Raw genomic sequence first — 16,562 nt, forward strand, 5'->3', positions numbered from 1 at the left:
CAGAGGACAGAGGTCAGCTGCTTTTCCTCCACACCCAGAGGCCTGCTTCTTTCCCAGCATTCTGAGCTAGAGTCCTGAACATGTCCCTCCCTGATTGGGACAGCTTACCTCATGGGACTAATCTGTAATTAATAATTGTGGCCAGGGAAATAGTTATGTCAGTTGATTTATACCAATCAGGATATAATTGTCTGGAGCTGGGGATGGACTCATTTCTGAGAAGGATGTAGAACATGTGGAGGGTAGATAGATACTAGCAGGTAAACTGAGGGCAAGGGCAAATGAATATCAGGTGCTCACTACATGGACATCTGGTCTGAAAGACAATAGCAAACCCAAGGGCTGTATTTACTGAAAAGCACCCCCTGGTATTTACTAATAAGAAAACAGTTCCCCGGTTACCAACAAACAACAGCAATGACAACAAAGTTCCGAGGCCAGTATGTTTCTTTTATTATTTTGTGTTTGACTTAAGATGGTTGGATGATTTCATTTTCAGTTATAAGCATTACATTAATTCCCATGCAAAAACCCAAGACCGCATATGCCTGATTTCAATTGGCCAAAATTCAACTTGTGAGTCTGGACCCTCAAGATCAAATCCAAAATGTTGCTTGACCCTTCCAATGGTAGACATCATGGTCAGCCTTTGAGATATCGGCTGGGCCCCTGACCTCTCAGGCACCACAGTTTGCCATGAGTCCGTACCAAATAGAGAGCCAATGCCTCGTGGTACCTAAACCTGGCAAATGATTTCATTCATGAAGCTAAGACACCTCCAAACAAAGCGACCACCCACAGATACGTCCTTGTTCCTGTTCTATGGAAAAACCTGCTTTTGAACAGGCATGGTGTCTTCCATTCGGGGATTATAAATTCTTTCTGCCTGTCTTCCCCACAACTCCCAGGAGAAGCAAAGAGACTTTACGAAAAAGCTTACCTCTATAACCCCCAAAGCAGTACCTACAAAGATACCTACTCTATCAAGTATATTTTCCCCACCTTCAGATGGTCACCTAGCAGGTGTAAAGCTTTACAAACTTCCCTCGGTAAGACAGGAACCAGGAGTATCAAAGAGGGCAAAACAGGACCCCACAATTAAAGGAGAAGGAAACAAATGCGAAGAACCACTCTACAGATTGAGAGAAATGGGTTAAATGAAAAACCAAATGATAGCATTTCAACAGTGGATGTCAATGTCTACTGAAACACACACACTGGAACTCTGACAATGGCCAAGATTTCATTAGTGCAAATAACAATTATAATGGTATGTTCTTTAATAGGATTTAAATAAGGCTTCAAATAATTACACACGCTAAAACTACCATTTGGAAACCTTAATTCTGTTTGGAAAGTTGTCAAACACACCCTCCAAACCATCCAAAGTTCTGAGCTGACAATTACATTCAATGAAGCTGCTCTAAAACGGAACGGGCAGCATTATCACTTTCAAAGTCTACATTGTTTGGTGGAAAGGTGAAAACTACTCTGGTCACTGGTCAAAGGGAACAAATCCAGCTAATATACCAGGTAGTTTCCGGGTTTGGATGATTCTCAAATATCTGTAGTGATGAAAGCTCATAATAAAAATAAAAAGACAACCCCCCCCAAAAAAACCAACAACCCACAACAGAATCCTGAAGTGTCAGAAAGATCTGTTGCCCTTATCCCCATTCACGAATTTGCGCAAAGCATGAAATAGTACAAAAGCAAGAGAATTCATGGGCATTTTCGTCTATGGCTCAAGTTCTCCTTTAAAAAAAAAAAAAAGCCAAAACCAAAACCAAAACCCAATGCGATAATAACTACAAAAAGTAAACAACAAAATCAGAGGCAGAATATGAAATAGTCATGTACTGTTTCAGAGCCCGCACTGTCCTGCAGAACCAGGAAACGTAAAATGTGTTCTTAACAGATCCAATCTAGGCGGGATGTGCGAAAAACACAAAGTCAGCATCACAAACCGCACTACACGGGATGAGCGTCTGGGAACCAGGAAAAAGGGAGAAAGGAGAAAAAAAAAAAGGCAGCAACACGCTCAGAAAAATTTATCATCAATTCTGAAATGGGGCCTTGTGACATCATCAGGGTTAATAAAGACAGAGATGGATTTCCCCGGGTTCTCAGTCACCAGCTGCTGCAGTTTTTTGGCCAAACGGTCATCAGGCTGGTTGGGGTCCCCTCCATCGGACTGAGGGGAGGGGATGCTGGTGGTGCTCCCCCGCCTCTGGAGCTCCAGCGTCAGCCGGTTGGCCGCCTTGACGTGCTCGATGGCCGTGCGTAAGTGCTCGGCCGGGTCCGAGCGGACGGACGAGAGCTTCCGCGCGTGGAGCATGACGGTCTCCTCCGACAGGTGCTCCAGCATGTTGCACTGAGGGATGAAATAATTGGGGCACATCTTGTTGACCAGGCAGTGTTGTAGGTCATCGATGAGGCCCAGCAAAAAGTGGGCCGCATAGTCTTCTTGGGCCAAGTAGTTGGCAGGAAGTCTGTCACAGGCCCAGAGCATCATGCTCCGAAGGTGATAGGGGCTGATGGCCTTGGGCCGGGACAGGAGTTTAATGATGATGGCTTTGCAGGCTTGGTAGGCCTGCATGAGGCTGCTGGAGATGCACTTCTTCAGCTGCACCTCACTCCTGGCAAAGGACAGCCGCCACTCATTGTCCTTCTTGCCCTTGTATGAGCAAGCAGGCACCAAGTAAAACCCACTGATGACCTCTTCCTCCGTGATCTTCCCATCCCAAAAGTGGTTCTCCATGAGCCAGCTCTGGGCCACCGCGGGCCAGCCCTTGAAAGATACCACAGGGACGATATCGTACAACATGCGACTGCTCCCCACTCCCAGAATGATGGAGATGATGGTCCCGTTCTTCTCCACCTTTTCCACCTTTGGCATCCCTCGCTGGGGTTTCTTCTGGATCTCCGACAAGACAATGCTGATGGAGTCATAGAACCAGTCGGCCACTTTGGTTGGGGAGAAGAAGTAGTTGGTGGCACCATTGATGTGATCCACGATGGAGCAGCAGTCTTTCCACTTACTGATCGTCCCCTCGTCAAAGAGCCGGAGGCTCAGCCAAGAGTGGCACAAAGCCGAGTGGCGCATGTCAAGTGTCACAGGCTGATTACGGTCATGCAGCTTAAGGGCTGGTACCAGAAGAGTGAAGTCCATGTCGTAGTCTGTCCCCCGGGCATAGACATTCAGCTCATCTAAGTCCAGGTCCACCACGCCTTCCCGGACTCCCCCAGAGAGCAACAGGTACTCGTTGGCCACTGGAAGTTTCTGGTCCAGCTTTTGCACCATTCCTAAAAACACAGAAAGAGAAGACACTATTATAGGAAGCACAGACACCAGCGTCTTTTGCATCAATGCAGAAGGTGCTCGAGTTTCCAAGGCCCACTATTCGCTACCAGCGCAAAATCAGATCTCAGACTGCCGCACGGACCCAGCCAGCAGTATCTTGTTCTTTCTCATCAGTGTGAGAATACATCTTTACCAAGTGGGAGAATGACGGTAGAGTTTCCTCTTGTGGCGAGAGCGGTAACTTTCTCAATTGTCAACAGGGGCCCTTCCCCAAGTCATCACCATGGTTAGCAGCGTCGCCATCCACTAGCTCATCCAGGCTGAAAACCTCAGCAAGCCTCAAGTCTTCGTTGGCTTCTACCACCACATTTTATGTCTATAACCCCTGCAACGTTTCTCACTCCTTCCCTGTTCTCCATCTCTGCTGTCATCCTATAAAGCCAGGCTCTTTCGTCTCTTGCCAAAACAGCCTCCTCACCCCTAGGTTCGCCCTGCTTAAACATTCCTCTGTACCAGCGGGTCTGTGTGGGCTGTGGGCACTGAACTTGAGACACTTTCAGGGGGTGGTGAGGTCACAACTCTTTCCATAATAACACTAACGCGTCATTTGTCTTTCCTCGCTGTGTTGCCACCTGAACTGATACTTGATGGTATGAAAGTAAGTGGAGGGACTAACTGAAAGGCATTCGGGAAGACGGCGGCGCTAAGCCACATTGGCAGTCATTGGACTCTTTATTGTTGACATGTACTAGCATTTAAAAAAAAAAAAATTCAGGGGCGCCTGGGTGGCACAGTCGATTAAGGGTCCGACTTCAGCTCAGGCCATGATTTCCTGGTTTGTGAGCCCACCAAATCAGGCTCTGCGCTGGCAGCTCAGAGCTTGGATCTTGCTTCACATTCTATGTCTCTGGCTCTCTCTGCCCCTCCCCCTACTCATGCTCTGTCTCTCAAAAATAAATAAACATAACAAATTTTAATAAAAAATAAATAAAAGTGGCAATAAAAAATTTGATTTCACTCAAGAAAATCCCTAATGGGAAAGAACAGTGAAATGGGTTAACTTATTAAATCCTAACTCTAGAGCCACTTTTTTTTTTTTTTAATATTTTTATTTATTTCTAGGAGACAGAGAGAGACAACGTGAGCAGGGGAGGGTCAGAGAGAGAGGGAGACACAGACTCTGAAATAGGTTCCAGGCTCTGAGCTGGCAGTCAGCACAGAGTCCAGTGTGGGGCTTGAACCCACAAACCGCGAGATCATGACCTAAGTGAAAGTCAGACGCTCAACCGACTAAGCCACCCAGGCGCCCCCAGAGCCACTTTTTTTAATGTCTATTTATTTATTCCGAGAGAGAGAAAGAGAGAGGGGAGAGGGGCAGAGAGAAAGGGAGAGAGAGAAAATCCCAAGCAGGCTCCATGCTGTCAGCACAGAGCCAGACACGGGGCTCGAACCTACAAACCATGAGATCATGACCTGAGCCAAAATCAAGAGTCAGAGGCTTAACTGACTGAGCCACCCAGGTGCCCCTTGAGCCACCTCTCGAACGAGTGTGACAAAATGGGAAGTAGCCAGAATGCACTTCTGTCTCACACTGAAATACAGGAGCTGTCTTCAAGAAAAGAGTTCATGCAGGAGTTGTGGGCTAAGTCAGCTGCTTTGTTCATGGAAGACCATTTTTATTTTAAAAAACAAAGGTAAACTATGAGCATTCACACTTGAATGCTGTGTGCCTTGCTTCAGACTCTGTGTCTCCCTCTCTCTCTGCCCCTTCCCCTGCTTGCGCTCTGGCTTTCTCTCAAAAATAAACAAACATTAAAAAAAAAAATTTAAGTGAACAATGTTAGCCCATCTTCACCAAAAATCAACTAAAGTATTTATTACCAATGAAAAAACTACAGCAGGGGCACCTGGGTGGCTCAGTCCGTTAAGCGTCTGACTTCGGGTGATCATGATCTCATGGTTCGTGGGTTCGAGCCCCGCGTCAGGCTCTGTGCTGACAGCTCAGAACCTGGAGCCTGCTTTGGATTCTGTGTCTCACTCTCTCTACCCTTCCCCTGCTCGCACTCTCTCTGTCTGTCTCTGTCTCTCAAATAGATATATATATTTGCACAGGCGAGTGGGGGGGGAGGGGCAGAGAGAACAAGAGAGCAAGAGTGAGAGTGAGAGCAGGAGCGAGAGAATGAGAATGGCAAGCAGGCTCTGCAATGTCAGCACGGAGCCTGCTCACCAACTGTGAGATCATGACCTGAGCAGAAATCAAGAGTCAGACACTTAACTGACTGAGCTACCCAGGAGTCCCTATGTTCCTATTAAAAACCAGTTTTCAAAAACCAAATTAAGTGACCAAAGATGAAAAGTTACCATTAACACCAAGATAAAGAAAGATTCATTTCTCAATTGCTATTATGTTTCAGAATTAACCTCATCTTCATAATGCAACAAATATCACCACCTCAAGTTTTAGCTATAGCTACAAACAGGTAAGATTTGCTTCTCAGAATCCAGAACGGGTTGGGAAAACCATTTTCACTATTTTATAGGCTCACAGGTAGGCAGCTGCTTTCAAGGAGAAATGCTTGATAACGAAATAATTTGTCATTATTTCAAATATTTTTAAATTCTAGCGGGGGAGGGGGTGTGCCATAACTACGCTTAGGAAACATGTTTGAAATGTTAGGATTAATAAATAAGAGCTGAATAGAATAGCAGTGGTATTATAATTTGGATACCACATCACTGTTCCCTCTTAGGCATGAATGACTCAGAACTCTATACACTGTTTTCCGTCCTAGACAGGATCAAACTGGCTCTGAGCCTACTGCCAAGGACCTGTCTAGACAACCAGAATAAGCTGTGCATAAATAGGCTGGATATAATTTGTGTACAAATGTGCCAGGTAAGAAAAGCTAAACTGGGGCACCTGGGTGGCTCAGTCGGTTAAGTGTTCGACTCTCCATGGCAGCTCGTGCCACGATCTTGAGACTTTGGGATTTCAAGATCCCACATTGGGCTCTGTGCAGGCAGCATGGAGCCTGCTTGGGGTTCTCTCTTTCCCTTTCTCTCTGCCCCTTCCCTGCTTACACTGTCTCTGTCTCTCTCAAACTAAATAAAGAAAACTTAAAAAAGAAAGAAAGAAAAGGCTAAAATTCACTTCTGCCCTCTACTGGATTGAAGAAGTTTTAACATGTTGTCACTTGTTAACATATACCCTAGAACATTCCTGCCAATAATAAAATAACCTTTCCTCCCAGACAGGGTGTATGCACCTGGTTAAAATGCTTCCCCTTTTTTCTGGAGACAGAAAACTATTTGTCTAAATTCTGTTTGGGGGAGTTAGGCTAGTTTTGGACACTTATCCCTTTAAAGGGCAGAGAGAACTTCAGCAGCAGAGAAAATATTGCTGAGGCTCATTTGCTAAGCTCCTGAAAGTTAGAAATAAAGTCCCCAAGGCCAATTGTTCTGGAAGCTAATCCCCTGTGACACTCACATTTACATTTAGCCTGCCTGAGTCCATTTTTCTGCAGTTTTACCAATGATTTGGTAACACAAACTGGAGCCTGCCCCAGCATTATACAAACTCAAATGCCCTCCTTGAAAACTTTCCTAGGATAAGTTTAAATGAAAATAAGCTGACATCAGCTATCATGGTAGATGGGTTGCCATGCAACTGAAATACAGCCAGGGGCTGGAGGTTTTGGAAAAGGCAGAGGAGATAAAAAAAAAAACCCAACCATATACTTTGGCCATGGACACCTGTTCTGACAAGTGCTTCTTTGAATCGATCCAGGGATTCAGGAGGGTGAGATCAAGGGACTGGGTGTTTAGCTATTAGCAAATTATCCAAAACCAAGGGTGAGAATAATAGGAAGATACACACAGAACACTGAGCTTGTCAGCAGGAGAGATAGCTTATTCCCTTGGGTGGGTCTCCTCTTTACCACGGAAGTACTGGCACATGTCTGCTCTTAACACCAAGTCAAACAAACTGCCTCCCGGCCTCTCTTCCTGTACTTGATTCACTGATTTTGCTTTATTCTGTAGTTTCTACTTAAGAAGACTTTAATTACTGGTGTAACTGGTAACTAAAGAGTTAACAGGGCAGCTAAACTAGGCTGCAACTCTTTTACCCAAATCGGTTTGTTCTCAGGCATGCTGCTGTTTCTGTGGCATAATATTCTTGCCTAACACCCAGAGATAACCAAGTGTTAATTCAGTTTTTTTGGAGAGACTCAAGATTTCATCAAAAAGCCATCCAAACCAGTCAGGACCCCTGGCCTCCTCTTTGCGCAAGGAGGAAATTAACAAGGAGAGGAAATTAACACTCTCCTCCTCAGGAGCTTCTCTCCCCTTTACCCAGGCCCCTTTGCACTTGCCTTTAGAAATCCTGGATCCCTCCCTTGGGGAGGCAGATTTAAGGCTTGCTCTCCCACCACCTCGTTTGGCTACTTCTTGAAGAAACCCTTTCCTTACGGCACACTCGGTGTCTCAGTGACTGGTTTTGCTGTGCATCAGACAGATGGACTTGGCTTCTGTTACACTGAGACCTCGAGTTTAAGGAATGACCTCCATGTTATCCACTTAGTCCTTTGTTGATTATCTATAGAATGTCAAGTGCAAAATGGGGGCCCTGTCCCTGGCTCCCTCATATTCTGGTGGATAAAACTTTATCACATTCCACTGACCTCATACTACAAGCCATCTTTGCTCAAGCATACGCTGCCAATGGTTAACAGCAGAACACATGAACTAGGTATGGCTTCCAGCTTCAAAGCTTCAGTCTGGTAGATACATGGGGGACTCAAGGAGGTGATTTAATACATGCTATGTAGATAAGCGAAATTGGTATTTGTGTAGATTCCATAAAAAAAATAAAACAAAAGAAAGCTGTTACCTATGTTGAGGGGAGAAAGATATGTCAAAAAGGTAAAATGTTTATGTCTTATTTTATATAATTTTTTTAAAAGTTATTTATTTTGAGGGAGAGTGAGAGTGGAGTGGGGGAGGGACAGAGAGGGGGAGAGAGAATCCCAAGCAGGCTCCGTGAGCTGTCAGTGCAGAGCCCGAAGCAGGGCTCGATCTCATGAACCGTGAGATCATGACCTGAGCTGAACTCAAGAATTGGGATGCTCAACTGACTGGGCCACCCAGGTGCCCCAATTATATCTTATTATTAAAGCTATAGAATTAGATCAATTTTGTCTCTCTCTGTATCTTTGACTATGAATACAAAAGAGTTCTATGTAGATAAAAAAAAAAAAAGACCTGAATGTATCGATCATAGTCGTTTCCTAAAAATGTGTTCTCTTTTCCACCCAAACTACTGCAGCACACTGATGACAGTGCCTCATGACAGCTGTGACGCTTAATAGTAGGAAGAGCACAGAATGTAATGATGTTGACAAAGTGCTTCTGTGATTCTGATACATCTCCTTGGGGAACTGCCTATTGGCTGTTAATAAATAATATAAAACCTTCCTATAAAAAATTGACTTACACTTCAAAGAAATATTTGTCAGGTTTATTTGACATTCTGAGAAACATTCTGAGAAGTAGGCTTGGCCACCTTATTCCAAGAAAGGCACCAATCTATCAGATTTTTAATGATGCCAGTTTGGGGAAGATTTTCACAGTTTCTTCATTTTTGGCACGAAATCATATATATGGAGTCTCTCACCTTACAGGTGAAAAAACTGAGGTATAGAAAGGCGAAGTAACTCATTCAAGGTCACACAGCCCAAGTGACAGATTAACCGCACTTTCTCTTATTTCCACAGTTGTTACAAAGGTCAGAATGGCATATACATACTGTTTTCATTATGACAACTGAACTTGACATAAATGCAGAATGCCTGAAAGGAAAGTAGCAGGAGGTCTGAAGGCCAAGTATCAACTTTGAGCTTTCACTGGTCAAAGCTGTCGTGTGACTTTGGACAAGCAGCAGATCCCGTCTGAGCATCCACAGTTATCATAAGGAAGAAGAGACCTTATCTATCTTGCAAGAAGCGATTAGTATTCTAAACTAAACAGACTATAAGACACAGGAAATAGAGAAGGAAGACATGAATGGAACCTCCCAGCTTTTCTATAATCTGCTGAGTGACCATTAATGTTAACAGTTATAACTATATATTCCATAATGCAAAGAGTCTGTTTTATTTGGCATATTTCTGAGACAACTGCATGTAATCTCATTCAAATCTTTTAGAACATTGATTACCCCATGTACGGTAATGACCTATTGACGAAATATATATAGTTATAGGGCTAATTCAAAGATACCTCTTCAAAAGCGTCTCCCTTGATCTTTCCTTGTTTCGATACAAATATGCGTACAAGAGCAGTGGACTTAAGATATGCTTGGGTTTAAATGTGGGTTTGTCACTTACTGCTTCAGCAACCCAGACAAGTTATGTAACCTCTTGGGGCTTCCAATTCCCCATCTATTTAAAACAAACAAACAAACCATATGACCACACTCATAGGACCGATATGAAATGTCTAAGCACATAGTAGATTTTTCATTCATTTTCCCCATATGTTCTTTCCTTTCTCCACCACCTATAAAACTGGAATAGCAAACACACCACCTATTCCATAGAATTGTTTTGAAGATTTAACTAAGCCCATCTAAGGCCTCTAGTACGTGCAAGGCATATAAAACTTATTAGATGAAGGGAGACGAATAGAGTATTCTCCTCCTTAGCTGTGCTCAGCCTGCTGCCGGCCCATGGATGCCACCTCTGGTGCAGGCCGTCCGTCGTGTGGCATGGCATACAGCTTGGCAAGTCGAGGGCAGACAGGATTCCAGCCCTTTCTTATTCCTTCTAAGCAAGTGCCCTGCAGAATACCTACCCTGCACACCCCCACAGAGGGTCTTGATCTGAGTTTGTACATTGGCACTTTCTATGCCTATTGAAGAGTGGGCAGTACTCATGGCTTATTTCCCCCTAAATAAGATAACAATAAAAAGCATTTGACACAGTTAGCTGGCAAAGAAGCTCAGCAAATTGTCACAGCCAATCATCCCATCACCTCTGCAGACAGGTTTTATTAGTGCAGTGGCTAACACAAATCCTGGGATCAGAAGGCAAGTGTCTGGTTGCTGTCAATCAACGCCAGGACCCCAGGAACATATCCCAGGGATCATGGGATTTCCTATACAACATAATATGAAATGCTGCCAGCATATATCTGTAAGATCATTTGCTAATAATTCACAAGTGTGAAAGGGGTGCTGGTGGCTCAGTAGGTTAAGCATCCAACTCTCAATCTCAGCTCAGGTCTTGATCTCAGGGTCATGAGTTCAAGCCCTGCTTTGGGCTCTGCACTAGGCACAAAGCAAAAGAAAAAAAAAAAAGCAAAGTCATAGTGGGGGCAAAAAGCCTAATTTTTCATTAGTGTCTTTTTTAAAAACTTAAGTTCTAAAAACTGGTGGGCTCTGTCAGTCTACTAAGCTAGTCTGAACACAGTGAGCATGAGTTAGGCATGAAATCAAGTCTGATTTACCCATGAACAACATAATTAGCCACTCTGGGCACCTGTTGGGGAATGAAGTTAGGGAATGACAACTAAAAGTTGGTTGGGTGGTCACAGGGATAAAAACAACGTGCCCAACAAATACCGTAGCATGTGGTCTGGTATCTATTTGGCATCCAATAAGGACAGAGTTCTAAGCACATGCATACAACACACATTTTCAATATTTTTTCCTCATCTCATAAGTCTTGCCCCCTTTTTAAAAATTTTAGTTCTTAGGGCAGTTTAAAAACTCATGGTTTTAGCCAGTTAGAATTTAATGGCAAGATTCAAAGGGGCATCTTATTAGCTCCACCTAGCAGCTTCCCATAGCCACGACAGGGCATGAAAGGTACATATTATCAATTTGCAAGGAATGTTCACTTTAGAAGGCTCATTCTTGAAAGGTAAAAAACAATAGCAAGTGGAAAGCAAGAATACTGCCAATATGGTATTAAATGGCTACCTGAGGACACCGACATGTATCAGTGATGACCACATCACCTTTCTCCTGATCTTCAGAAGAAGCAATAAGTTTGTGATGGAGATGTTTAGAATGAAGTCAGCTGTACCCCATTCACCTATGCCTGAGACTCAGGTAAGTGTGGTTTGCACTGAAAGGCATTTGGGGATGTCCGTGCAACCACTTACATTCTCTGACACTGGAAAGCTGGGTTGGATTGGGGAAGGCAGTTGTCTACATTTTAGAAGAGAAATAATACAGTAAGCCATGTTCCAGAACTTGCAGAAATGGATAGAATTCAAAACTCAGGTTTAATTTATTCATGCATGCAACACATAGTATTAGTGGGCTTCTCTGAGCCAGGACTATGCTAGATACCGAAGATACAAAGGTGAAGAGAGACACACAGCCCCAATACATAATGCTTATCATTTAGGGAGAAAGCCAGATATAATTATATCGGTCAGGACAGATGCTGTTATGCTGAGTAACAAAGCTGAAGTCTCAGTGACTTGAAACAACAAAGTCTTATTTTTCATTCAGGCTGTATGATCATGAGGGGTTGGCTGGGAGCTCTTCTTTTCTTAATCCAGGCAGACAGAGCAACCTTCATCTAGTGAGAACTTCAGTTACTCACTGAAAGAAAAGAAAGCCCTGGAGAATACCTTTTCAGCAGTTAAATGCTCTGGCCTGGAACTGACAGACATCATTCACATTCATAAATCACTGGCCAAAATCAGCCACATGGTCTCATCCAACTCCAGGAAAGAAAGTGCAATTCTACCTCCAGCTGGGAAGCTAGAGAGCCAGAAATATTTGATAAGGGGCATGAACAGCTCTCACACTAATCAAATAATCATATGCTAATGAACACGTAATGATAAGCTGAGATAATAATACCGAAGGAAAAGAATAAAGGTTGTAGCCACAACACAGAAGAGGAAGAGGAGTGCTTATCATTTAGCCTGGAGAACAGAAAAGTCAAGAAGGCCATGAGATCCACCTTAAAATATTTGATGAGATGCCCTGGCAAAGAAATGGGCTTTACCTACAGGGTTCCAGTAAGTAGAAGACATAGAGAGAAATACTGTCTAACCTGTCAGTGAACGACCTGTTTTATCAAGTAGAATTTTCTAACAATGCTGCCAGTTGACAGAGGGCATTTCCTGTTCCAAGAGACGATCAATCAGACTCTTTGGGGATGCTGCAAGAGACTAAAAACCCAAACATGTGATGGAGTCTGAGTCTAGATGTCTTCCAAGATGGCCGCTCAGCACAAAAACCTACTACTAAAGACAGACAACTACAACATAGACTCCTAAAGCCACCTCTGGCCATCCCGGAGTGGGGGTGGGGGTGGGGGGAACGGGGGCAGAAACAGTAGCAGCAAGAGATCCAAGGGTTCATAATGCTCAAATGCTGTTTGCTGCTCTCTCATCAGGTTTACCCATCTGCATCTTGAATCTACAGCCCAGCTGCGGTCACATCTCTAACTCTGCCAGTTTTAAAAGGAGAGAGCACAGTACTAGCAATAGCACACACAATGGCAAAAGAAGGGTTGACTTTACATAGCACCTTTTCAAGGTACGCATATCTCACCCCAAAGGCTCTCTGAGAAGGGCACATTTATTGGCTGGACAATGCGTCAAGGCACAGATGGAATATTTTACTGGCACCTCATCCAAAGCTCTTGGCATTTCAAGAACGTAATACTTCCCCCATTTTATAGATGAGGAAATCTGGATGAATACCAGTCAAATAAACTGTTCCTAGCCACAACAGCTGAGCTGGGATCCAAATTCAAATTCATTTCACACTATCCCATGCTGCTTCCCAGCATTAAAAGGCTCTTCGAAGAGAATAAACAATTTAATATCTTCAAGACTTTAAAATGGCCACGTACGACATTATAGGAAATAATGGAAGCTTATTTCTCCATCTAAAAATAAAACAGATTCTACTTTGGAATGGAATGGTTTCTAAGGCAGACAAATAGCTGATTTTAGGCATCCCTAAGGAATGCAGAATATGAGTAAAATAGCTGTGGCACGTAGCTATGCGTGCGGGCGCACGTATGTGTTGGATACTTAATTATTAGACAGTTTTCAGAGGGCATTCCACAAGTTGTCTTAATCACAACAACATCCTTGGAATCCGTTCAGGACCCCAAGACAAATTCTGAGAACGTTCCCATCTATTTAGATGCATAGTCTCATTTACGTACTTCAGTTTAACGGTGAAGCCTTAATTTTAAAGTCAAATCCCCTATATTTCTACTACTAAGTTTGGGAGACAGACTGAGGGTGGCTGAGAATGTCATTACCATAGGAAATGTGTGGGAATGTCATTAGCCACAGGGCTGTAAGCTCTTCCTGAGTTCTGAAGCAGGGAAATCTTTTTCCTCTGTGGACACAGTATCGACCACGGCAACATTTCTTCACTGAAAACCTAAGCTCAGACACACTGAGAGCCATGGGGAAAGAAACATGAAGAATCCTGTGCCTTCTGGAAACACAGACTCCCCACCCCCCCCACTCCCTGCCCAAACAAAAACAAAAACTAAAAAGCAACTGGTACCCATGAGCCTGTAGGAAGAGATATCCTTTCTATAACCCAGCAGCCTATGAAAATATGACACTGTTGATTAAAACTGGACTTTAGAGCTGTGATCCACACTATACTGCACACTTAGAGTTGTTACATTACCTCAAAATGATCCTACTGCATATAAAGAAGACTCCTCTAGGGGATTTAATTTTTTTTTTAAATTATTATTGGCTAGCAAAGACCCTGTTTTAAAATTAGTTTACTCTGGAAAATTTCAAACACACTCAAGAGTAGAGATAATAGTCTAACCAATCACCATGTACCCATTGCCCAGCTTCAACAATTATGGTTGCCATTTTTGTTCCATTTATGCCCACATTTTTTTTTTTTTTTTTGCTGTAACATTTTACAGTGAATCCCAAATAGCGGATAGCTTCACCCATAAAAACTTAAAAGTATGTGTCTAATTGCCAAAGACTTTTCTAAAGCTACAACCACCATTCTCATATCTAAACAAAATTAATAAGAATTCCTTATGATAATTATTGCCTTCAGCTTATTTTATTTTTCTAATATGTATGAATATATGAGTAGATGGTGCACGTGTGTGTGTATATGTATGTGTGTGTGTGTGTACACTCATGTGCGCGTGTGCAGGAGATGTTGATACCCTGCCGTGTTCCTGCAGCTGAGGTAGGCAGTATCCTGCAAGCCGACAGCTTCCCTCCTCAAGGCCAGGGAGTCTGCTCCTTTGCCTGGGGGCCACCTCTGCTCTGGCACTACCAGGAAGTATGGGGGACTTAATGCACAACACTGGTGGCAAGCCTCAACCAATGGGGGACAGGAATCAGTGAACCAATGCCCCAGCTTCCCAGATCCTGTTAGGATAATTTTAAAATGGGTTTTACCCAACTTCCTAGAGGGTCTCACAAGATGGATGCGCTCATTAGCTCAATAGCAAACACTTCACTGGCTTTCCTCCTCTGTTTCCATTGCTCTACTCCCTTACTCCTGATTCTTAGTACCACACCCAGGTAGTTCTTGTTTTGGGGACAGCTCACGTGTGTGCATGTGTGTGTGTGTGTGTGTGTGTGTGTGTATGTGTGTGTGTGTAGCAGTACCAGACAGGCACATCTGTAATAATTCTGGATGAAATTATAACATGCCAGATATATAAATGGCCATAAGAATGGAAGCATAATCCAATGATAATGAATTACTCGTCCTTTCCCACAGTCAAAGTATCAATCTAGTATATGTGGCTTATAAAACTATATCTGAGCTTAATTCTTGGAAAGACTTCATCATCTTTCTTGGCTCAGCAAGCTGGTTTTCCAGTTTATTTACAGTTAGCACCTTGCCTTTTAAGGTACTGCTTTGCTGATATTCCAATTCTCATTTTCCAAAGGACATTCTAAAACCTCTTCCAATTCTGGGAAACTTTGGAGAGATGAAAGTTTATAGATTACTTTGAAATAGGCATTTCTTCCTCAAATTACAAAGAAAACAAAAGGGAGTAGGTTTGAGGAGAAAACCCCGGCTTCCCAGTTTACTGCAGGCACCAATCTTCAGAATGGAGCTTGTTCAAGTTCATCTGCCTTATTCACATGTAAAAGGTTGAACCAAATTCAGAAACCAAAATCACCTTTCTCTTTCAGCTCTGACCTGGGATTATTCTGCCTCGTTCCTCTAAATTATATGGGGAAATACTGGTGAATGATGGATTTAATCTCTCCATTCGATGACCTTTGCCCACACTTTCTTTAGTGTAGTGTTTAGACCAAGGATCAATTATTTGTTGACCCGTCAGTGTCCGTTTGTCTGATGAGCTGTGTATCCCCTAACCTAACACGACAAAAGTTCAACAGATGTCAGTTGAATGAACACGTAGATGGTATAACCTAAAGACAGAGTTTATGAGAATCTTCCAGGATGAATTGCCAGGGTGATAAACTTAGACAGATGGTGTCAATCTGACACTGTCATTTCCAGACCCCATGAAGAACTCCAGAGCCACTATATCTGTAAGCAAAAGAATCATCCTACATCTGCAGAAAAGAAGGGAGGACCCTGTTAATGAGCTGACCATACACTAATTGTATGGTAACTACAGAAAGGCATCTTTTATTCTCAAAGAATAATTTAACTCTAGGATATTTTCCAAAGCACCAATTTCTAGCCAACAATCATAGCCATAGATTAGAAGAAAAGCTACTATGTAATTACAGTGTGATCTAAGATCAAAGTCTAATACCTGAATTTTTTTTTTTAATGATAATGGTGTATTTTCCCTTTAATGTGCAAGAACAGACCCTGTAAGTAAATGAATCGTCTTACTAAGCAATTTCCAATAATGGCCAGAAGATGGCACCCACACCCCATTCATTTACCTAGCACTGATGGCTGGGAACCATTGGCAAAGAATTCTAAAATGAAAGCTTTGGGGAAGCAGAGGCTTAGCAAAGCGTTAAGATTTGATAAGACTATATTACAAGCAACCTTCCCGTGGGGGGTGGTAATTCAAGGTACCACCCAGTGACTCAGAACTTTGCCTTCTGGTTTCCCAGTGGAAATCAGTTGGTAATTCAAGAGCTCACAGGCTCTTGCTAGGTTGAGCCAAGACTAAAAGATGCTTGGTCTGGGCAGGCAATGTGATTGACAATTGATTAGCAAAGTATATTGGAAGACCTTGTTGCAAGGCACAGAGTTTCAGCTCTAATTTGCTGCAACACA

At 43.1% G+C, this 16,562-nt stretch overlaps 1 protein-coding gene across 1 annotated transcript in view; it reads right to left on the reverse strand.

Annotated features, from left to right (window-relative positions):
* Positions 1-429: 429 nt before the first annotated feature.
* MB21D2 (Mab-21 domain containing 2) overlaps positions 430-16,562 on the reverse strand; it is a 118,322-nt gene continuing 102,189 nt past the window's right edge. The window contains exon 2 of the mRNA XM_039230389.1: positions 430-3,306. Within this exon, the coding sequence (XP_039086320.1) occupies positions 2,042-3,306 (1,265 nt within the window). The 3' untranslated portion in view covers positions 430-2,041. The remainder of the gene's footprint in view (positions 3,307-16,562) is intronic.

Source organism: Hyaena hyaena, unplaced genomic scaffold (genome assembly GCF_003009895.1).
Source record: "Hyaena hyaena isolate Hyena2069 unplaced genomic scaffold, ASM300989v1 scaffold_45, whole genome shotgun sequence".
Classification (NCBI taxonomy): domain Eukaryota; kingdom Metazoa; phylum Chordata; class Mammalia; order Carnivora; family Hyaenidae; genus Hyaena; species Hyaena hyaena.